This window comes from Schistocerca nitens, chromosome 2 (assembly GCF_023898315.1).
Source record: "Schistocerca nitens isolate TAMUIC-IGC-003100 chromosome 2, iqSchNite1.1, whole genome shotgun sequence".
Taxonomy (NCBI): domain Eukaryota; kingdom Metazoa; phylum Arthropoda; class Insecta; order Orthoptera; family Acrididae; genus Schistocerca; species Schistocerca nitens.
Genome location: NC_064615.1, coordinates 471,544,502 through 471,568,473, shown reverse-complemented (window position 1 = coordinate 471,568,473; position 23,972 = coordinate 471,544,502). Strand labels below are relative to the sequence as shown.

At 38.4% G+C, this 23,972-nt stretch overlaps 1 protein-coding gene across 2 annotated transcripts in view; it reads right to left on the bottom strand.

Moving 5' to 3' along the window:
• Positions 1-8,675: 8,675 nt before the first annotated feature.
• The window catches only part of LOC126236392 (translational activator of cytochrome c oxidase 1), a 53,525-nt gene continuing 38,228 nt past the window's right edge, over positions 8,676-23,972 (bottom strand). Inside the window, exon 5 of one of the 2 annotated variants that reach the window (XM_049945677.1) lies at positions 8,676-9,169. In XM_049945677.1, the coding sequence (XP_049801634.1) occupies positions 8,969-9,169 (201 nt within the window). In that variant the 3' untranslated portion in view covers positions 8,676-8,968. The remainder of the gene's footprint in view (positions 9,170-23,972) is intronic. The other variant, XM_049945676.1, reaches the window with a different exon arrangement.

Below are 23,972 nucleotides of genomic sequence, written 5' to 3'. Positions count from 1 at the left end.
CATTCCCTCTGAGAAATGAATTAAACTTAAGAGTTCACAAATTCACTACCATTGTCTGGTCTAACTGCTTAGATCTTTGTACCAACTCTACTTTCTGCCCAAGTTTTAAACATATAAAAAAAATTCAAATGTTTGATCTTTACTCTTAAGAAACTAACAGAATGGCCTTCTGGAACAATCATCCACAAGTACTTACAGAAAATAGCCATACCATGTGACATTTGTTCCACGGGGCCACATAAATCTGTATGCATAAGGTCAAGCAACTCAGTTGCACATTGTCCTTGAACTCTTAGGAAATGGGAATTTTGACATCTTAGCAAGTACACTAGTCAGAAGGTTCAGATTCACAACACTTCAACTTTATGCAACCACATTGCAAACATTATTTAATTCCAGTGTAAGCTCTAACATGAACAAGTCTACAATACCATAAATCTTCCATATTACTAAATCTTTTAACAGCAAGAGGGTACTTATCTGATAACACAGGTTCAGCATTTCTTCAGTTTATAAATACCATTTGACTGTAACACAGAGCAAAGTAGCTCATCACTTTTGAGTATTTTACATCCATATTTGTCAGAAACAAAATTTGTACCTTACTTAACCAAAGAAGAGATTGACAACAAATTAGTGGCTAAGCCAAGGACAAGAACAACATTCCTGACTGAACAAACGTCTAGGGAATTGACATCATCATTTCCTTTCCCTTCACTTACTAATTCAACATTATCAGTACACATCACAGTTGTTTGTTTGCAGTTTTTTGTACAAATTCCTGAAGCCGTTCCTTTCTTGAAGTCAGGTGCGATGATGCTCCCACATAAATGATCCACTCATTCTGGTTGAAATCCGACATACCAAGTGCACAAAACGATGATTTGTCTGCCCCCTTGGAATTCTTCTTTGACAATTCTCTTTTCTGGGAACAGTTGGATTTGAAATGACCATATTTCCAACAACAGAAACACATTATTTTCTTCTTTTTGTGCTAGTCTTTGGAGGAAGCCTGTTGTGATTTTTTACACTGCTTTGTGACTGAGACACTATCACCCCCATCTTTGTCCAGCTTGAGATAGTCTTACAGTTCCATTAAGCAACTTTGCTTTGACGTTTTCTGACTTGAAATTTTTGTCCATTGTACTGGACTCTATACCAATCTGGTAAGGCAGACAAACTTTTGGTAAACTTCTAAGCATAATGAGTGCAATTAGCTCCTCATCAGTTGGTTTGTCCATGCTCAGCAGTTTGTTGGCTACATCTGGAATATGTGTAATGTAACTCTGAACATTTCTTTCAAATTTGGATAATGTAGCATCCAATAGGACATCCCAGAGCTTCAACTACCTAGTTTTATTCTTACTGGCATGCAAGTTTTCCAGGGTATCCCAAGCTTTCTTTGCCTTTGCTGTGTTCTCCACATGCACAGAGATTTATCCATGTGCAAAAGAATGAGTGTCTAAGCACCTATATCTTTCTCTGCATTTGTAGCAGTACTTGCACCTACGGCACAATGCCATAATTTTTTGTGCATTGAATGAGTTTCATTCCAAACTTTCACATCTTGTAATCATCCTTTTTCTCAGTTTGTCATAAATGGAGTAGTGGTTTTGCTCAAACTTACATTTGAAACTATTTTTGAAAACCTGAATTCACAGATGCTAAACCATGTAACTGATTTCTTTCAAAAACAAAGAGTTCAAATGCCGAAGACTTTGACAGAACACAAATCGAAACAAGTATCACTCACAAAGTGGTAACATGAGCTAAAATGTTTGTTCAGTTATTTATCTTCCTACATGCACAACATTCATAGTACACTGCACAGATTTACTGTTGGAGGCCCAGATTCTGTTAGCAGAGTGAGATTTGTGGTAGTAAAGATAAATAATGATTCCATTGTTCATAATACTTGTATTGACAGAGAATGTACACCAAGGTGACAAAAGTCATAGGGTAGCAATATGCACTATTACAAATGGCAGTACTATTGCGTACACAAGGTGTAAAAGGACAGTGCATTGATGGAGCTGTCATTTGTACTCAGGAGAGCCATGCAAAAAGGTTTCCGATGCCATTATGACCACATGACAAGAATTAACAGACTCTGAATGCAGAATGGTAGTTGGACTAGATGCATGGAATATTCCATTTCGAAAATCGCTAGGGAATTCAATATCCTGAGATCCATAGTGTCTAAAGTGTGCTGTGAATACCAAATTTCCGGTGTTACCTCTCACTGTAGGCAACGAAATGGCCGACAGCCTTCATTTAACGACCGAGAGCAGCAGCATTTGTGTAGAGTTGTCAGAGATAATATACAAGCAACATTGTGTGAAATATCCACAAAAATCAATGTGGGACGTATGGTGAAATTTGGCATTAATCGTCTATGGCAGCAGATGATCTACACGAGCACTTCTGCTAACATCACTTCACTTGCAGCGCCTCTCCTGAGCTCATGACCACATTGTATGGATCCTAAATTACTGGAAAACCATGGCCAGGTCAGATGAATCCGAATTTCAGTTGGTAGGAGCTGATGGTAGGGTTTGAGTGTGGTGCAGACCCAACAAAGCCATGAACCTAGGTTATCAACAGTGCACTGTGCAAGATGGTGATGACTCCATAATGGTGTGGGCTGCATATGCATGAAGTGGACTAGGTCTTCTAGTTCAACTGAATCAATCTTTTACTGGAAATGGTTGTGTTTGGCTAACTGGAGACCATTTTCAGCCATTCATGGACTCAAATTCGCCATGTTGCAGGGTCACAATTGTTCGCGATTGGTTTGAAGAACATTCTGGACAATTTGAACGAATGATCTGGTCGCCCAGATCACCCAACATTAATCACTGGCAGAGGTCAGTTCGTGTACAAAAAATATGACACCGGTAACAATTTCACAATTATGGACAGCTGAGGAGGAGCATGGCTCAACAATTCTGCGGAGACTTCCAACAACTTGTTGAATACATGCCACGTCAAGTTGCTGCACTATGCTGGGCAAAAGGAGATCCGACATGATATTAGCACACAAAACAGGACCTACTACTCAAAGGTAGTCTACACCTCACAGACAGGGAGGACAAGAAGAAGAGCCATACTACCAGCATAACAGTTTATTGGTCCACGATATTTGCGTACAGCAGTGAAAGGGCAATGAGCTCAAGCTGAGATGGTTCCAGTCTCTATGGCTCATATGTTAAGATAAGGAGGCAACTAATGTGGTAATAAGAAAATGAGGCACTGGATGACTTACTGGTTTGATTTTTATTGTTTCTTTGTGTGTTAGCAATGAACATGCAGACACTAGTTTATAACTTCAGTAAGTGTAAAACATAGAAGAGGCTCACTAGATTCTCCAATTAGTTACCTGAACAAATGAGCAATTGTTAAGATTCAGGTGTACACAGTTATGCATGGGTCTACAGATCATGAACCATGGAAGTGCCAGATTCTATTGTTCTAATTGAATCCTTAAATTAAAGTACTCATCACAATGAAAGTGACATACAGACATATGCACATGTAGACAAATATACAATGGAAACCAATAACTCTAGTCCAGAGGTACATATAGGCAACCTTTCCAAGTCTTTCTTAGTACACAACTTAATTGAATATATTGCTCACTCGCATAATATCTGCTCCAGGCTTGTTTACTCGAGGCTGGTGGGAATTCTGCTCACTGGAACTCTTATGCTCATTGGAACTCTGCCTTAATTGACACTTGAAGGCCTCTGTGTACAGCATTTGGGGCCGTTTGCTACAGATGGTACCTGACTCTGATGCTTTTCATCTCCAATTCATGGTCAATGAGCACAAAATCAGTGGTTTCCCAACATGCATGACCTCTTGATGGACTAATGAAAGCAGCTTACACTGTACGTCTCTACCTAAGTTACAAGACTCACTGCTAATTTTCATACTTAGATGACTTTTCATTTTTTCTGGCAAACCTTCATGGTTTGGTCATTACACTCCATGTTTGTTACCTCTTTTAAGAACCCCAGAGTACACTCAAGTTGTTTCAACCTCATTTGGGGCATTTAATGGCAGGATAAAGGATACTTCCATCTCATCAGATAATTATATTTTTCGTTAAAGAGCTCTTAATGTGAATATCTTTGCAGAAAAGATCGAAACTGTGAACCAAAATATTCTTTCCTGTCAGTTATGCATGAAACCAGGAGCAAATTTAATTACTAAATTGTGTTTTAACAATGTCAAAGACAGAAGTAAAGAGAGCTCGCTTCTAAATGTTGACTTTAACAGTTCAGCAACTCCTATTGAAGATGTGGTGCACAGGACATTGACTTACCACCAGGTGTGAGAGCACTGACAATTCACTGAGAGGTCAAAGAGGTCAAACAGAAAATTGTTAGCCTACTGCAAATGAAACTGTGCAGCATGGCTGGATTGCGATGATTTCTAAAGGAGGTCTTGTATCTCCATCACCTGAATGGCTGTCTAAATTTGTGGTGTCCAAGCATATTTTTACAACTTTTAAAGTTCAATAAGGTGATGGAAATAGATACATCCATGATATATCCTACATGCAGCAAGTAAAGACCAGCTCTTGACTGAATCTCTTTTAGGGTCTGCAAGTTAAACATCCAGCATTAACATCGTTTAAGACAATGCCAACATTATTTATTAAGCTTATGCAATAAATCTGATGGGAAACTTTTCTGTGCTGAAGTTTGTACTCACCTCAATTTGATAATTATTTTAAGAAGTATACATACGCAACTGCAAGGGACTTGAATCTGTTTGCACAATGTTTTACTAATTTGAGCAGCCTCATTCTATTTTTAGCCCTGTAACTATATACTTCAGCTTGACTGATTAGAATAGCAGTTGTTTTAAAATGTACCAGATTTAAAAAGTGTAACTGTTTATTATCAGTATGAGGAATATACCTAGTAACAACAAGTTCACAGCCCTGCTGTCTCTGTCCCACAATGCTGACCAACCACGGTGTATTAGCTGTTTAACTGGAACTCGTCAACTATTAAATTTCTAACTATTTTGGTCTGAACCATCGTCATTGTTTCCTGAAGGAAATTACAAGATAATATCCAGGGTGGTGGGAGGGGCATTGATACTTCCAGTTATTTTCAGGAAAGTATTACAATATCCATGTGAAAAAATTCATTTCTTTCTCATATATCGTGACCGAAGAAATTAATAAGTAATGGTCCTCACCTACAAGCGGATAGAATTTTATAGCATAAAAAAAGTTTAAAATGTTGTGTGTAGCTACAGTTTAGCATAAAACAGACTACTATAGGATGTTTATAATAAAATGGTTAAAAATAGCTGATAAAAGACAATTTAAAATGAAAATTATTAAATTGACAGAATTTCTGCTGTCATTACATCAACTTTTAACACAACTTCTTCAAGTCTGCATGGACGAATTGCTGTTGAAGGTAATACAGGTACTTTCAATTCTGTAAAAGATAATACTGAAGTGCGTGGCTAAGAAGTAATAGGCAACAGGGTAGCAGATGACTTTTACGGCTGAAAAAACACATGAAGTTACAATGATGATCTCTTATGTAAAGCACATTATGTACCCTTTAGTCCCTTCATATGGCCAGAAAGCACATGATGTCCTACATTACTTAATGATATTTGGTTACAGCAGTCACTACAATAAGCTAAAGTATGTACACTAGGCACAGGCTCAATCCAGTCCTTTCATTTGGGTGACTCTTTCTAAATATCTTGATAAGACTCCAAATTAGACATTGTAGTGCTACTATTCTGTAAATGAAGAACAAAATACTTGCACTACTTTGACACACACACACACACACACACACACACACACACAGGAAACATTTTTACGCTGGAAACACGTAACCTAACCTAACCTAACCTAACCTAACCGTTTCCTGTGGTATTCGTAACATGTTTCTACCTTTTTTTCTGTTCTCTGTGTCTGTCTATCTAAATCTCCACCCACACATGCCATAAAGCCCCAATGGTACCGACCAACTGCCATATCATCCTCAGCCCACAGGTGTCACTGAATGTGGATGTGGATGGGCATTTGGTCAGCACACCATTGTACTGGCCATATGTCAGTTTACGAGGCCGGAGCCGCTACTTCCCAATCAAGTAGCTCCTCAGTTTGCCTCACAAGTGTTGAGTGTACCCCACTTGCCAACAGCGCTCAGCAGACCGAATGGTCACCCATCCAAGTACTAGCCCAGCCCGACAGCACTTAACTTTGGTGATCTGATGGGAACTGGTGTTATCATGGCAGCAAAGCCATTGGCCTCCGTCTCTGTCCATACTGGTGACAAGCATTTCTTGCAGTGTATTCGGATCATCTGTAACACTATTTGCCATATAGTTTTCATATTGTCTGCTATGTCATGTCTAGTGACATGGAAACTATAATGATATGACATGATGCATTATTAATACTCGAAGGAGGTTCACACAACAAAATGAAAGGCCTCATTTGTGTCAGTGGATGAAAACATACTACAGAAGCATTGGCTGTAACAATTTACTATAGGTGCTGAATATGGAAGATGGCTCTGGTTTTGGTAACTTCACTCACAGGTCATCCACTGATTTTTAATTTCTAGCAAATGTGGTAGTACTATTTGTTAAAAATAAAAACCAAAAACTCAAATTTCAGGAAAGCAATTGCGGTCAACCAAAGACTTGCTGTTAATCTTTGGGAGATTTATTTCAGAACCATGCATACCTATTTCACATTTTGAAGCAAGTACCTGAAGTTTGTAGAGCACTTGTGGAAGTCCTGAAGGTAATTGCATGAAAAACATGGTTAAATATGCATATGATCAAATTTTTATTCAGTTGGTATGATTCCACATAAAATCAAAAATTACTTCCTTAAGAGGGTCAACAGTTTCCGGATCGCCTATGAATGTGACAGCGGAACAAACACTACTTCTTGTACTTCTTTGTCCACAGGATCTAGTTTCCTTTGGCTTGCAAACATCATCACAAAATTGTGGAAGCAGATTGTTGAACCATGTTAGGCTGTACAACAGGATCCACATCACTGTCCGATGTTTTGCTGTTTACCACCTTCCTCTTTTCCCATTGATACTGAATGACATGCAACCTTTCTTTTCAACAGAGTCATTGCTAGTATCAAATGTAGCAGCAGTTCTCTGCACAGCATCCTTTCGTTTTTTTTTTTTTTTTTTTTTTTTTTTTTTTTTTTTTGTACTGCTTGCTTCACAAATTCCACAAGCAGTCCTCAGCCTGGTTCAGGGATAAAACTCAGCAGCCTGCTGCCTTGTCTACTACAATTTTTTCAGAAAAACTCAATACAAGAAGCAAAAAACCAACACAAAACAACTCTGTAGTACACCAGACACTATGTGGCACATAAACATGCGCTAATGCCATGCAGTGGTACAATGCAATAGCTGATGTGAAACATTGTTTCCTTTGATCTGTACCAAAATTGCTAGGGATAGTTGTTTCCATGTTCCAAAACATGTGCCCACAAGTAGCAAACAGAAACATGTATTGAAACCACGTTTAAAGCTCAGTTTGTATGCAGTTTTACGACCATCACGACCTAGAGCTCTATTTACATTGTTGGTGCTAACATGTGCATCTGGCCTTACATCTCAATAATTTATTTGAAATAATATTCATGTAAGTAGTACACTATGACACATTAAGTATTTTGTAACTTGGGATTTATAAAGCTCAATAAAATTAAGTTACAATGCTACGTTAAAAACACAGAATTCCATGAGTTTTATGAAATTCACTCCATTACGTTGCTCAACCTGCCAGTTCACCATTTGTTTCATGGTGGTTTAACAGCACCAAACAGCACAAATCTCAATGAATATGCAGGAGAAATTTAATATTAGGTCTACTGCTTGTATATTAAAACTTTCTGAAAAACATTAATGACTATGCTTGAACTGATATATTTCAAACTCTAATCTACTTTTTTAAAATTGTGTTGAAAAAAGTAAAAAAGAGTATTTTTCAATTGTCGGGCAGACCATTCACCGGGTTCCAGTCTTTCAATGTGACGGCACTTCGGCGACCTGCAGCTGATGAGGATGATAGGATGATGATGAGGACAGCACAACACAAGTCCCTGGGTGGAGAAAATTCCCCGACCCAGTCGGGAATCGAACCCAGGGCCAGAGGATTGACAATGTCACACTGACCATTCAGCTACCGGGGGCGGACACTTTTTCTAATTATCTATAATATATTGAGAACATACTGAACTAGTCCTCTCAATAATATTCAGCAGTGAATTAGAAAACTCTGTTAATATCTGCTTCATTAAAACATAATACTCTTCCACACTCATGAGAATATTTGCTAATTAAGCTGTATTCTGACATATTTGCTTTCTAAGTTCAGGTTTGTCACAACAGTGATGAAACATATAATTTATGGTTCCTGATACAGCCGCTGTTTGTAAATCTTGTTTCTTCCCCATTGTGCCTTATACTGAAAATCTCTCAAGGGCTTCTGTTCGAAATAATGTCTGTTATGTTTGCAAGTTGTGATTAACTTTTGTCATTTGGCTGCATTTGAAGAAACTTATTTAAATTGAACCACAAAAAGATAAAAACAGAAATCAAACGTACCTTTTAATCAAATTGACAAAAAATTGAAATCAAAACATATCTCTTGAATTACTGCTCCTTCTTTACTGCTACATGGGACACTTGTGGAAGATAATGATAGAACATATGTAATATGCTGTATCTTATGCAATACTATAAACAAATACAACTGTAAATGTTAATCTTCATTACACAGTACAAGTCCCAGTTGTCTATGTATCTTAAATATACTCAAGGAGAGAGGCAGGTGTTGGTAATTGGTATCAGTTACTTAATGACATAAACAAGGCTGTTGTCTTTTTTGTATTGATGGCAATATTTACAACATTCTCTGAAAACATCATAATTCATTTCCTTCATCATGCAATATTATCATATATCCTAACAACATCTGGATGCTGTTCTAGCTTCAGATAAACAGAAGACAGTTCATCCAAAATATCATCACTCAGTGTCACTTGGCTCTTTGGAATGTATTCTTGTTCTGCATATCTAATATCATACAGTCTTGTCTGCAGACCCTTTTTGACAGAATAGAACTGTTCAGCTGCACATATAAACTGAAACAAAAGAAGAGAATGGATAGGATTTCAGTCTTTGAGACAAAGTCATAAAACAAATACACAAGCAGACTTAGGGTAAATAAAAATTACAAATAAAATTTATGGAGCCAAGTTCATTATAGAATAAAATTTAGCTGTGCAAAATCTGAGCCCAAGACACAAAAAAATTCAAAGTTTTAGGAGCACTTCAGTGGATAACTGCAAAATATCAAACAAGTTCGAAGACAATTTTAGTCAAATTTAAGATTACTTAAAATTGAAGCTGGTAGTAATCCAAAGGAACTATTTGGATCAGGTGAACATTTTGTGCTCTACACATTACAAAAATTTCAAGGCTGTGCTATTTTCACAATACAGGATGTCAAAATTACCTGCTTCTACAATGAAATCATGCTTCTCACTCAGTTTGAGTTCCCTAAAAAGCACTGCTGCAATCCTTTGCAAAAACATATCATGTCATTAAAAGAGCTAATGTGCTCTAGATAAAGCAAGAGCAGGTGCATTAAATATCTTCAACAATGTGAATGTTTATCGGGTGGCCAAGAAACTTTCTGCTCTTCCGTTCTCCTTGACGGCTTCACATGCTGATGGTGATAAAGAATGGGAACTGCAGAAAGAGTCAACTGAAGTTTATCAAATCTTGGATACACCCGCCTCAAATATCAAAGTCTAGAAATTAGATTCACAGCACTACATAAAGCTCAGAACTGCCATGCACAAAGCGAAAATTTGTATGCAAAGCACAATTTCTGATGAGTGTAAGCCACCACATATATTTGTACAGTAAAATTCTATTGATCAGCATATACTGCATCAATTATGATTGATGACCTACCAAATGCTATGAAGCAAAAAATGTAAGTTTCTGCAAATCTTTAAACCTGCAAATTTTTTACTATAGGTTGGATAAGGAGTGCACATGTTGTAGGTGGATGCAAGAGGAGCTCACTGCAGTTCATGAAACACTAAAGACGCTGTTAGCCATAGTCAGCTGTCTGCTGTCTCGAGGTGTGGTGCTGGTAGAGAAACAGGTAAGTCGCATGATATGCCTCAGGGTCACTTGATTTCCCCTCATGCACTGCTGTGAAGCACCTTCCACTGTACCCAATGCAGGACAATTATGCTCACCACAAGAGTGATTGGCAGTTTGTAACGCATTCACGTCGCTCGACGTGGAGGGTCAATGTGAGGACTGGCTGCCTGGTCTCACCCATTCGCCGCGTATGTGGACAAGTGGCTGTTCCTTCAGCAGGGGCTGAGCAGGAGTGGAGTGAGGCGGGGGGGGGGAGGAGACTTGGAGATTTGGCAGGTTTGCTAGTTATCAAGAGCTCCAATGAGATGTGCTAGGGAGCCTCTTAGGCAAATAGCGTCCAAGGCTGGAAAGAAGATGTCTGCCAAGAAACCTCATCCAAGTTGTGGAGGAGATCCAAGGCTGCAGCCATTAAAGATGCAGAATGTGGTTATCTGTAAGTTGTGGCTCATGTCAGCATCAGTAACATCCGTTGCTTGACTTCTGAGGCCATCGCCAGTTCAAAAGGTAGCTGATGGAAGTGATGAAGACTACTAGCCTTGCTCAAGGAGTGCAAACACAGTTAACAATTTGCAGATTGGTATCCGGTACTCAATGGGATTCTTCGGTTTGGACACAAGTAGCAACCCTCAACCAGAGGCTCCATCGATTCTATGACAGTCTTGGCTACAGATTGCTAGTCCTGCGATGTAGAACTTCCCTTGACAGGTAGGGGTGCACTACACAGAAGAAGCTGTTATTCAGGTAACAAAGTAATTGTGAAGTGTGTATGACCATTTTTTCAGCTAGATAATAACTTCAGGTCTTCTGATGAATGCACCCAGTTGAATGCAGAGTGTAATTCAGACTGCCTTCAAAGTACAGACACTGTGAATGCAAAATTTTAGCACTAACTGCCAAACCATTTGTGATAAAGTTCCTGAATTTACTGCCCCTGAGGAAAGCTGCCGCACTCAAATTATACTCGGAACCAAAAGCTGGATGAAACCTGAAGTAGATGATCCAAAGTATTTTACCAAGGTATGTAACATACACCAAAAAGACAATTTAAATGCTATAGAGAGGCAGTGTTCATTGCAATCAACAAAAATATTATATCTATTGAGACTTAACCTGAATCTGACAGTGATGTTATCTGAACATGAGTAACCAGCCTAAGTGAACTCAAGCTAATCATTGGACGTTTATACCGGCCACCTGATTCCACCATAACAGTTGCAAAATCATTCAAAGAAAGTCTATACTCAGTGGCATGGACATACCCTGTTCAAGCAATAGTAGTTTGAGGTGATTTTAATCTGGTGAGTAGTCTGGGACATCTAAAGATTCATTGCAGTTGGTATGGACAGGCAGTCTTGTCAAGTACTTTTGAACAAGTTTTCCAGAAACTGTCTTGAGCAACTAGTTCAACAACCAATGGGCAATGGAAACAATTTAGACCTTGTAGCTAGCTACAAACAGGCCTGGCCTTATCGACAACAGAGCTAGTACAGAGACAGGGGTTAGTGATCATGATGTCACCATAATGATGACGGTTACTAAAGTTAATAAAGCCATCAAGTGAGCTAGGAGAGTTTTTATTCTGGAAAGAGCAGATAAGCAGTTGGTAGCATCCCACTTAGAAAATGAACAAACATCAATTACACTCAGGAGACGAAAGTTGTAGGATACCTCCTAATATTGTGTCAGACCTCCTTTTGCCCAGCGTAGTGTAGCAGCTCAATGTGGCATAGACTCAACAAGTTGTTGGAAGTCCACTGCAGAAATATTGAGCCATGATGCCTCTACAGCTGTCCATAATTGGGAAAGTGTGCTGGTGGAGAATTTTGTGCACAAACTGACATCTCGACGGTCCCATAAATTTTCGATGGGATTCATGTCAGACAATCCGGGTGGCAAAATCAATTAAATTGTCCAGAATGTTCTTCAAACCAATTGCAAACAATTGTGGTCCAGAGACACGGCACATACAAATTCCATTTTTTGTGAACACCATGTCCAGGAATGGCTGCAAATGGTTTCGAAGTAGCCGAACATAACCACTTCCAGTTAATAACATGTTCAGTTAGACCAGAGAACTCAGTCCAGGCCATTCCCACACCATTATGGAGTCACCACAACTTTGCACAGTGCATTGTCGACAACTTGTGTCCATGGCTTCACACGGTCTGCACCACACTCGAACCCTACCGTCAGCTCTTATCAACTGAAATCGGTACTCATCTGACCAGGCCATGGTTATCCAGTCATCTGGGGTACAACCGATTGGGTATCGAACCCAGGAGATGTTCTGTAGGTGACATTGTGCTATTTGCAAAGGCACTCGCATGGGTCGTCTGCTGCGATAAGCCAATAATGCCAAATTTCACTGCACTGTCTTAACAGATAGGTTCATTGTATGTCTCACATTGATTTCTGTGGTTACTCCACACAATGTTGTTTGTCACTTATCGCTAACAGCTCTACATAAACACATTGCTCCCGGTCGTTAAGCGAAGGCCGTCAGCCAATGCGTTGTCCGTGGTGAGAGGTAATGGCTGAAATTTGGTATTCTCACCATGCTTTTGACACTGTGGATCTCGGAATATTGAATTCCCAAACTATGTCTGAAATGGAGCATCTCATGCATCTACCTCCAACTACCATCCTGCATTCAAAATCTGTTAATTCCTGTCGTGCGGCCATAATCACGTCTGAAACCTTTTCACATGAATCATCTGAGTACAAATAACATCTCCAGCAATGCTCTATTCTTTTATAGCTTGGGTACACAACACTACCACCATCTGTATATGTGCATATCACTATTCTCTGAATTTTGTCACCTCAGTGTGGTTCAAATATGATGGATGCAGTGCATCTAAGGAAAGAGGGGAAAGTATGTACTCAGTAAGTGTATTAAGGATGGAAAAGACACACAATGGTTTAGCAACAGAATACAGAAAATGATAAGAAAGCACAGATAGTTGCATGTTGGTTCAAAAAAGGATGCGAAAATGTCAACAGGCAGAAGTTAGTAGAAATTTGGACATCAATAAAATGACCAATGTGAAGATACACGAAAAATTTGCATTTTGCAATAAATGCATAGATTTAAGCAAATTCTGCCACAAAGGGCAAAAACCATAATTATCTAAGAAATGCTACTTCACTGTGAAATATATCCAGAGGACCTATTTTATCAGAGGTATCTAGTTTATTCTCTACACTTAAATACTGAAAATGTACTCAATTTTAGGTTACTGGTACTGCAAATCAGCTGCTGAAGCCCAATTTCTAAACGTAATGAGCAAAAGAACACGTACACAAAATAAAAAGTGCATGACAGCAGCAATGTACCAGTGCGCTTGATGCTCTGGTGCCATAGTGGAACCTAGCTTCTTAGAACAAAGAAATGCACACATTTGTCTGCTAGCTTAAGTTCAAAAGTTCATGTAATGTGGAAACTTTATAACATGGCAGTATAAGGTGGCAGCTGTTTTGAACTGTGGTTGCATCAAATCACAGTAGAGGTCAGACCTGGACTATCTCGTTAATGGTAATACCAACCTCAGCAATTAATTGTGCAGTAGCCCTTATTAAATGCTTTATGTGGCATGTGTATCGACTCTGCTTCATTGCCCAATTAGTAGAGAGTGTGCTGTGCTGAATGGGAAACAGAGGGAGTGTGCACCGTGTGAGGAAAAAAATTTTAGGCAGTGCAAGTCGGCAGGCAGTTTGAGTGAGGATGTGGACAAGAGAGGTGGATCTCATAGACAGTCAGAATCACATGCTGTGTACACATCTATCCAGAGCTATTTTTCCAGGAAGTGTTTGTGCTGTGCCAGTACTAGAAATAGTTTGAAGTTGGGTGTTTGGGCACAAGTAGCCAGAGCCAGCTGTGGGTAATGACCATGAGGAGAGCTGCTTGGTAACTGTTTCATGCTTTAAGTTGAGTAAAACCATTTCATCTCTTTGTGCCCGAACTTGTGTTTACAGGTTGATTTGGTTATCTGTCAATTACCTCATTCGGAGCACGCTTTCTGAACACTGAGACCTTGTTCTACTTCTGTGAACAAATCAGGAACTTGCTTTATACGGTTATAGAAACTTACAGGTCAAGGTGCTGTGTAAGACCAGTTTCAGACACGAGTCTGGTGGTATACAAGCCGGTGAATCATATTCTTGTTGAATACTTGCTCACACCTATCATTGCTCTGCTGATGGCTGTATGTTTATCTAACACCCACTCATTATTTACACTGCTTGGCATGGCTGATGATGCAGTAAACTGTGAGTTCTGTGTAATTGTTGTAATAAGGTGATGCATCCCGTCTAAGAATTCTCGGCATGTAAAGAAAATGTTCACTGCAATGTTTATTTGCTAGAAACTATTGGTTCAGCACAAAAATTTTGTCATTATTTCTGGTTAAGTTATCTGTTGACATGATTGTCTAACTACTTGTTCACTACTAAGTCCATCACTAACTAATTCATTACTGCTGTTTAAAATGGAAAAAAATTATTTCAATTTTTCTGTGCAACTGTTTAAAAAATTTTCTATCATAAAATGGGTCAGAGTTACCCGTCAGATTGCTCTAATTAGTGGTTATGACCTATGTGCTCTATATCTTGGTTAGATGTTACTCTTTAAAAATTGCCTTTCGAGTTGGTTAATTTACTTGAGGTAGTGCTCCTCCTATGGACTTAAGTTAACTGTTTCTTTTAAAAGGAGTTATTTTCAGTTGTTAATCTAAATGGGCTATCATCCTTAGCTTGAGCAGCTATTTAAATATTTTTCTACTAAAGGCTAGTGTTATCTGCCAGAGTGCAATAATTAGCTGCCAAGGACTTTGTCTGCTATTCTACAGATCTGAACTTACTGGGTTTTAAATTGTCATTTTCTTATTTGGCAATTTTAGCAAGCTAGGGCCATTAGCCTGAGTGCTTTAATAGCATCAGATCTGGCTGCTGTTTCCTTTTAAACATCCCTAATTAATTGCAGCAGACTAGGTTGATGATTTTATTGATTAAGGGTTACCGCTTTAAAAACTGCCTTTCAAATTTGCTAATTCATGTAAGCAAGTAGTCTCAACTGACTTTTACTTGTTAACTTAAGTGGCCTAGTGCTCCTAGCTCAAGTGTCCGTTTGTGTTTTCCTGCAACACACTGTTTGTATTTACTGACTATTTGATCTGATTACTTTAAGCAAACTATGTCCACTATTTCTTCGATTAATAGTTGATGTTTAAAAACTGTCTACTGGTTGCTAAATTATGTGGGTTGGTACTGTTAGCTTGCCAGTCTGAGGTAGTGCTCAATGTTATGTACAAGTGCCCAACTGCTTGTTGTTTAATTTAATTTTGTTGAGCTCAGTATTCCAACACAGTGTTAATGGTGATCCTGAGGGCTATTTAAAACTCACTGACCTAAGAAGTATACTGCCTACTTTAAGTCATATAACTAGTTCCACCAACTCTGTTCTTGAGTCTATTATTGTTATTTAAAAGGGCTGTTTCTTGGGCATAAACTGTTCATGTGTACTACCACAGCACGTGTTATAAGAATTTTTAGTTTTTTGGTAAAAATAAGTATTATAACAAATTGCTCAGGATACCAATGTATGCATTCCTATGTCGTCTTTTTTTGGGTTGTCATAATAAAGTTTTGGAAATCTAATAGTTCCGCGCTTTTCGCTTACGGAACCTTGTATCCAACCAAACCCGCTCAAAAGATAGATGTAGCCTAATCCTGTCTCACTACCCTTTCACTTTGCATTATGCATTGCTCATTGTTTTCCTTTTTATTTTGAAATGAGTGAAGAAACTAATTCTACTTCATCACAGAGTTTGATTATGACCATCAAAACACCAGACGTCATCAGTGGTTCCTATGAGCATGAGTCAAGTTCTGCTTTCACAGAAAGACAGAACATAGATGTAGCCTGACTGCCCTGCAAGGTGGAGGCTGAACTTTCTTCTCCCACATCATTCCTCTCCCCTCTAACAGTCATAATTCTAGTTTGTTTACATTCAAGGCTCACTGCCAGTTTACAGTGTCCACACTCTACACTATAGTGCAATAGAAAAGAAGGGGAAAAATCCTGTTAACGTATTTCAGTCACACCGTAAATCTTCTCCTGATGTGCAAATAGAGTTATTTTAGTATCTACTTCTAGCTATGTACCATGTCAGTTCTATCTGTAGCGTTGTCAAGTTGGGATTATGCACATGTGAATTGCCCGCGAAAGTTAAAAATCAATACTCTGTAGCTTTTGTAATTATCAAATTGAGTGGTAAAAGTAAAAAACATCAAGAAACAACTTAAATCAGAGGAACGAAAAAGTTGCTGGTTCTCAACAGAAACAATCATTTGTTGAAAGCTTCAACACAGCCATAAGAAGAAAACACACAAAAACCATTTAGGAAAAACACTGATGGAGCTTCTGCAAATGCCAACATTCAGGTCCAAAGGCTCCCACATTACCACTTTTTCTTCCTTCCAGTCAGTTTCAGAGCATTAAGGCATTATCTTCCGGCATGTAGGGCTAAAATGTTTTAAATTTGTATGCTTATTCATTTGTAAACAGAAATGTACTCCCTCAGACTAGTTCCTGCGTGGATAGGGTCCAGTACATATGTCTGCACGTTGCTAGGCACTCTGTTTTAGGTCCATGACACATCAGGTGCTCCATCCATGGTCTGCGCTATGTCAGGCTCTCCATCCGTGGCCTGCACCTGCCAGGGGTGGCTCTAGTTGTCCTCTCTTGCTGCTGGTGCTCTGACCGCCATCCATACCCGGCTTGACCGTCCTCTGATGTCACGCCCATTGTCTAATGCTCTGTTTCACATCTGCATTACGCTGAGTGCAGAAAGGGCAATTAGAGCTGCTCCCGGTGGGCGTGGACCATGGATGGAGCACCTGACACAGCACAGACTGAAAAGGACACACCTAGCACCATCCAAGTACAAATACTGGACCCTATCAACTCAAGGAGCAGAGAATGACTCAAATAACCAGCAGAAAACCTGATTTTTCAAAAAGTCAACATACTGCTGGAAAAGCCTGAAGAATTCCTCAAAAAAAGTAGATCAAATTTTGAAAAAAATATGACAGGCATTCAATAATTAATGCAGAAAAAATTTTTCTTGGTCAATTTTGGATTTAAAAAAAATGCTAGATTTGCTGTGGAACATTATGGAATATTCCCACTTCAGCCCCTCTAGCTTTATGAAGTTCCAATATGTTGTAGCACTATACATAGCCTTCAAAATTGTATCTGTAATGGAGGTGTGTTCCAACCAGAGAGCTATCATTGAATTTCTTCTGGCGGAAAACCAGAGCATCGCAGATATTCACAGGCTCTTGCACAATGCCCATGGTGACCTGGCAGTGAACAAAAATATGGTGATTTGTTGGGCAAGGCATCTGTCTTCATCGCAACAAGATTGCGCAAACCTGTCCGAATTGCATGCTGTCCAGCCACACACAGATCTGACTCCTGCAATATTGGAACATGCAGATACTCTCATTCGAGGTGATCAGTGGTTCACAATCTAACAACTCAGCGTTCAACTGGATAACTCTATTGGTTGTACTGACACATTTGTCCACCAGTTAGGGTACTCAAAGATGTGTGGCCACCGGGTTTTTCAACTCCTGACAGAAGATCATAAAAAGCAATGGAGGACTATCTGTGCAGAATTGCTTGTATGTTACAAGGCTGACTGTGACAACTGTTTGTTGAACTTCATCACAGGTGATGAAACATGGGATCATCACTTCAAATCAGGCAATCCATGGAGTGGTGCCACACCGCCTCTTCTCCGAAAAAAAAAATTCAAAGCTGCACCCTCATACAGTAAAGACATGGCAATGGTCTTCTGGGACTCTGAAGGAGTTGTCCTGTTTGATGTCCTCCGTTGTTACTTAAGGAAAAGGATTCTATCCATCATTCACTTGTTGACCAGTCTGGTGGGGCAACAGAAGACAGCAAAAGGAAAGCTGAAATTCTCAATTTCACATTTTAAAAATCGTTCATGGAGGAGGATCATACTGACATCCTATTGTTTGACCCTCACACAGACTCGCATATGGAGGACATAATAATAGACATCCCTGGTGTACAAAATCAATGGAAAGAGTTGAAAACATATAAGGTGCCAAGTCCAGATGGAACCCCCATTCAGTTTTGCAGAGAGTACTATTAGGCATTGACCCCTTACTTAGTTTGCATTTATTGTGGATCTCTCGCCCAGCATGAAGTCCTAAATAAAAGGAAGAAGCACAGGTGATCCCCATATTCAGGAAGGGAAGAACAGCCAACAACATTGCAGATAAATATTCTCAGCACTGGTTTGTTGCATAATTCTTAAGGATATTCTAAGTTCGAAAATAATACATCATCTTCATCCTAAAAACCATGCACGAAGGGCAACAGGCAGCTTCCATATTCCTGGATTTCTGGTCAAGTGTTTGATACAGTGCCCACTGCAGACTGTTAATGTAGGTCCGAGCATACGGAACACTTTTCCCAATATGTGAATGGCTCAAAGATTTCTTAAGTAATAGAAACCAGTACACTGGCCTCGAAGACAAGCGTTCATCAGAGATGAGGGTATTGTCTGCAGCGTCCCAATGAAGTGTAACAGGACCGCTCTTGTTCTCTATATACATAAATGATATGATTAAGGACTGGAAAATGTAGCATCTATTTTTGGAAAAATTCGAATTTTTTTAACTGATTAGACACACAAATTTATAAGGTTATCATGCTACATAAGTGAAGGCAAACAAAGCTTTAGTTGTTTGAAACTGACAGTTAAAAAAAGTGCTAATTGTGAACTTTTCGACTGGAATGCCTGCTTTTGCAAAAACTTCGACATATTTTCTTCCAAAATGGCCTTTGGTTTCTTCATTTGGTTGTATTTACGCTTCCAAAAAGGATTGTTCTGTTGAAAAGCAGCAGCATTTTCCCCCCGAGTGAACTGAATATGTCTCTGGTTTAAGGTGTTTCTGGACATTATTTGTCTTTTCCTGCCCATTTTGGTTATTACAAATTCTGCAGACTATTAATTTTGACATTTTGTGGGCATGTATAGGCATGCAACCTATGCTTGACAACACTACAGGTAGAAATGACATGGCACTTAGCGTAGAAGTAGAACAGAATGTGCGTTAACTCTATTTTAATGTTACAGGAAGAATTTTGGCACAGTCAAAAAACATTACTTATTTTGCTTTCCAGTCGCTATAGTGCAGAGTGCAGGCACTATGGGCTATGGTGGCAGATGGTCAGAAGCTAAACACAATAGAATTTTGACCACCAGAGGGGACAGGAGAGGGGCAATGAAACACGCCTGGCTCCCTCTCTCAGGGCACCCGCCTAGAGCAGAGATGACACACTGTCAGAGGCACAGAGACTGCCCATCTGTTCTGGTGTTGTACGGTTGTAATCAAAATCTGTGATGGACCAGAATTAGTCACTGCACTTATTTCAAAATAAGAAAAGGAAACAATCAGCAACACACAGCACAAAACATACATGCACATCTAATGCACAACTGCTTGTTGAGCTTAGTAGAGTATTGTCAATGATGTAGTACAGGCCCAGCCTCTAGTGGTATCCGATCAACCATGGTTCAAAACGTCCACCATCTAATTTGCCATGCTAAGAGTGTCCACATTGTTTAAGCTAAGAAACATACATGTTTCTTTTCTGTAATATGTTAGGCCCCATGCCTGAGTACTATGTTGCATAACACTACATATTTCTTTGCTGTAATATGTTAGGTCCCATGGCTGAGTACTATGTTGCATAACATGTCGTGTATCTTAACTAAACCATTCAACAGCCCACAATTGGCATGGCACCAGAGCACTGAGCGCATTGATACATCATCGTATATGTACACTTTTTATTTTGCAAACATATGTTTACGCACATTATAGTTCCAAACTGGGCTTCACCAGATTTTGTACAACACCAGTAACTGAAAATTGGTTACATTTTCAATATTAATATGCAGAAAATAAAGCTATTTCAAACCATCTCTGATAAAATAGTTCATCTGGATACAATCTGCTATCAAATTGCGACTATTTAGTAATTTCGCGTTTTGGCACTTTGGGGCAGAATTCACACCTATTTCGCATTTATCACAAAATGTGAATTTTTCCAGACCCTAGATATGACGGACTGGGTGAGCAGTAAACTGCAACTATTTGTTGATGATGTTGTAGTGTACATAGAAGTGTTGACGTTGTGTGACTGTATGGGAACGCAGGCTGACTTATGCGAGATTAATATTAGGTGTGATGAATAACAGCATGTTCTAAATTGGAAAAAAATTAATGTAAATTAAAACAGATGATAAGGGAAAATAACTTTCTAATGTTCAAACACAGTATTGGTGATGTGCTACTTGACACACTCGTGACAATTCAATATCTAGGCGTAACAATGAAAAAGCAAAATTAAGTGGAACAAACAAACACATTAAGATCAGTAAGACAAATGGAAGACTATGGTTTATTGGGAGAATATTAGTAAGTGTAGCTCATCTATAGAGGTTATTGTATATAAAACACTACAACAACCTGTTCTTGAGTACTGTTCTAGTGTGTAAGGTCCCCGCCAGGTTTGATTAAAAGACAGTGAAGCAATTCAGATAGTTGCTACTCACCATATAATGGAGAGGCTGACTCACAGATAAGCACAACAAAAAGACTGTCACAAAATAAGCCTTCGGCCAACACGGCCTTTGTCAAAAACACACACACACACACACACACACACACACACACACACACACGAGACACTCACAAACACGACTGCAGTCTCTGGCAGCTAAAGCTAATCTGCAGTTGTGTGTATGGTGAGTTGTGTTTGCATGTGCGTGTGTGTGTGTGTGTGTGTGTGTGTGTGTGTGTGTGTGTGTGTGTCATATCTGTTTTTGACAAAGGCCTTATTGGCCGAAAGCTTATTTTATGACAGTTTTTTTGTTGTGCCTGCAACTCAGTATCTCCACTATATGATGAGTAGCAACTATTCTTTTCATAGTACTGTTACATTCCATCCTGGATTTTCCATTGTTTGAAGCATTTCAGAGGTGTTCTGCTAGATTTTTAGTGGCAAGTTCAATCACTGTGTGATTATTACAGAGTATTCTTTTCACAAAACACTACTGAAAAATTCAGAGCACAGGCATTTGCAGCTGACTGCAGAACAACTCTACTGCCAACAACATAATTTTTTTGTAAGGACTGCAAAGACAAGATAAGAGAAATTAGGACTCATACAGAGGAGCACAAACAGTCATTTTTCCTTTGCTCCATTTGCGAGTGGAACATGAAAGGGAATGACTAGTAGTGCAATGCACCAATGCTCCTTGTGGAGTATGCATGTAGATGTAGAGGTACATGTAAACAAGACTGGTCAATACCACAAGTGGCTTAATAATTTACAGTTTCACACAGAATGTTAAAAAAAAACTAGAAAGCTTCAACAGTAGATGGTTATATATGTCTGGCAAAAAGGAAGTAAAAATGCTTTCTGCTGAGACACAAAGCAAGTTATTAGCTTACCTCAAGGGTGGCAAATTTAGCCTAGAATTAAAATGCATTCAATGGACTGTTATGTGTAAAAACATGAAAACATTTTGTAAAAGTTGTACTTCATGTTCAGATTAAATGTGTAACTACTATACAAATAATTTAGGTCTCTTATACAAAACACATGTTACAATGATAGTCTGCATGTTTCACAGTCGTATTTCGAAGCTCCTTTTTTAAACAGAGGAACTCCAAGACAAACATAACCTTTTGTGGCACAGAAACATCTGCTGTTTATAATTAACTAAAAAATTAAGAAAATATGTGGTGATAATTTACATATGTGTAATATACATCAAAGTATGCACAAATTTGATACAAAAAAATTTGATGCCATGTTTATGTTCCATTTAACTTTTAGAATACTTACAAATAACTTCTCCAATCTGGCAATCTGAGAGCTAGTAACTTCTCTGTAGAACTACTAAAGGGCGCTCAACAGATTCTGATAGTTAAAAAGTTGTTGTAAACATAAAATGACTGGAAACCTGTTATGCCCTATTTATCCCAAGCTTATGTAGCACAAGAATGGTGATACCATAGGCTTGAGATTCTAGAAGTGTGTTGAGCATAAAACTTTGTGCATCTGATCCAAAAAATTACTTTTGATTAGTACTAGCATCAATTTTAAGTTGTCTTAGGCCAAAACTGTTGTATAGCTCACATGACATTTAGCATCCTCCTGCTGAAATCCTTCCAAAAACCATGAGCTGTTATTATTGTGAGATTAAATTTTGTGCAGCTTAGTTTTGTTTTATAAGAAACACCTCTGCGAAACTACATTCAAACTGAACATGGTTGGGTGAGGACCACTGGTCCACTTAATGGCATGTCCTGGGAGTCATGAGCTTAAACCCAAACATTGAAAAGAAAATGAAAGAAACTGATAAATGTATTTTTGGTTGTACATTACAAAGAAGCAAAAAAGTGGAAACATCAGAATATTTCCATAATGTCAGTAATTTCAATTTGTTGACTTCTAGAAGCAACTGTTTTCACTGTTCCCTTAGGTCTCAACAGCACAACTTTTCATTTAACAAAAATTAGTTAAAACTGTTGTAATCACTGAAAACAAATATCAAGTCAGTAAATGGAATCCATCTATGCTCGAAATAGAAAATAAAATTACTTAAAAATAAATGCAGTTCACTTACCAAATCAAAAAGTTTGGCGCATGGGTACAATAGGGCAACAAAATAAAGTGAGTCGAGGCAAAGTCGCAAATTGTGTAGGCCTTGGCATTTCACAAAAGAAAAGTTATGATATTTTACGTTCCCGGAATTAACATTGTTCATTATTTACAACACTTTTTATCGATCTCCTTAAATGTCCTATGTTCACAATGCTAATTTATATCTCCTTTTGCATTAATATATCTATAATTTTTGCTGTGGTTTTCACTTAATGAAATGGTGTTCATGGAGAAAAAATAAGTAGCCTTTCACATAAAATGATTTGGCTTTCAAGTAATGGTAACAAACATTACACCCTGAGCTCTTTACTCTCTAGATCTTAATTGGTATTATTTATTATAAGACAGAACAATTTGTGAAATTTGTGGAATTAGTAGTCACTGCCAACCTAGCAATATCTATTAATTGTTCACACCAAGAAAATTCTTTGTGTGGTGGCTGACATGAATAACTGTTTCAAAAGAGATCAGGAGATATTATATGAGTTCAAGACTGACATTCACTTGTTTACAATCACTACCAACATTAGCTATACTACTGTGAGCTAGTACGCTAACATTATTAGAGGCATATGATTTCCATGTTAACTTTTGTGATTATGATCATATACAGACAACAATCACTACACAGTGTTTGAAGCTAATAATATATTTTCATTAATAGCTTGCAGACACTGAGTTAGTTTTGTATCATGTGGATCACCTGCATGATAAATCATAATGATGTGGAACATCAAAAATTAATTTGTAAGAATGGCTACATACTGACCATTTACAAGACCATGTTTCCCCAGATGACAGTTAACTTCTACCCACTGCCTTTTACACATTACTACAAAATTAGAAATTCTTCTGGGGAATAGGAGGAGTTTAATAAAAAGGATTTTTTAGTTTATTATCAAATTTTAATTTGCTTTCTGTCACACATTTTATATAACTGGGTATGTGAACAAAAACTTTGGTGCAAAATTGTGCACCCCTTTTTG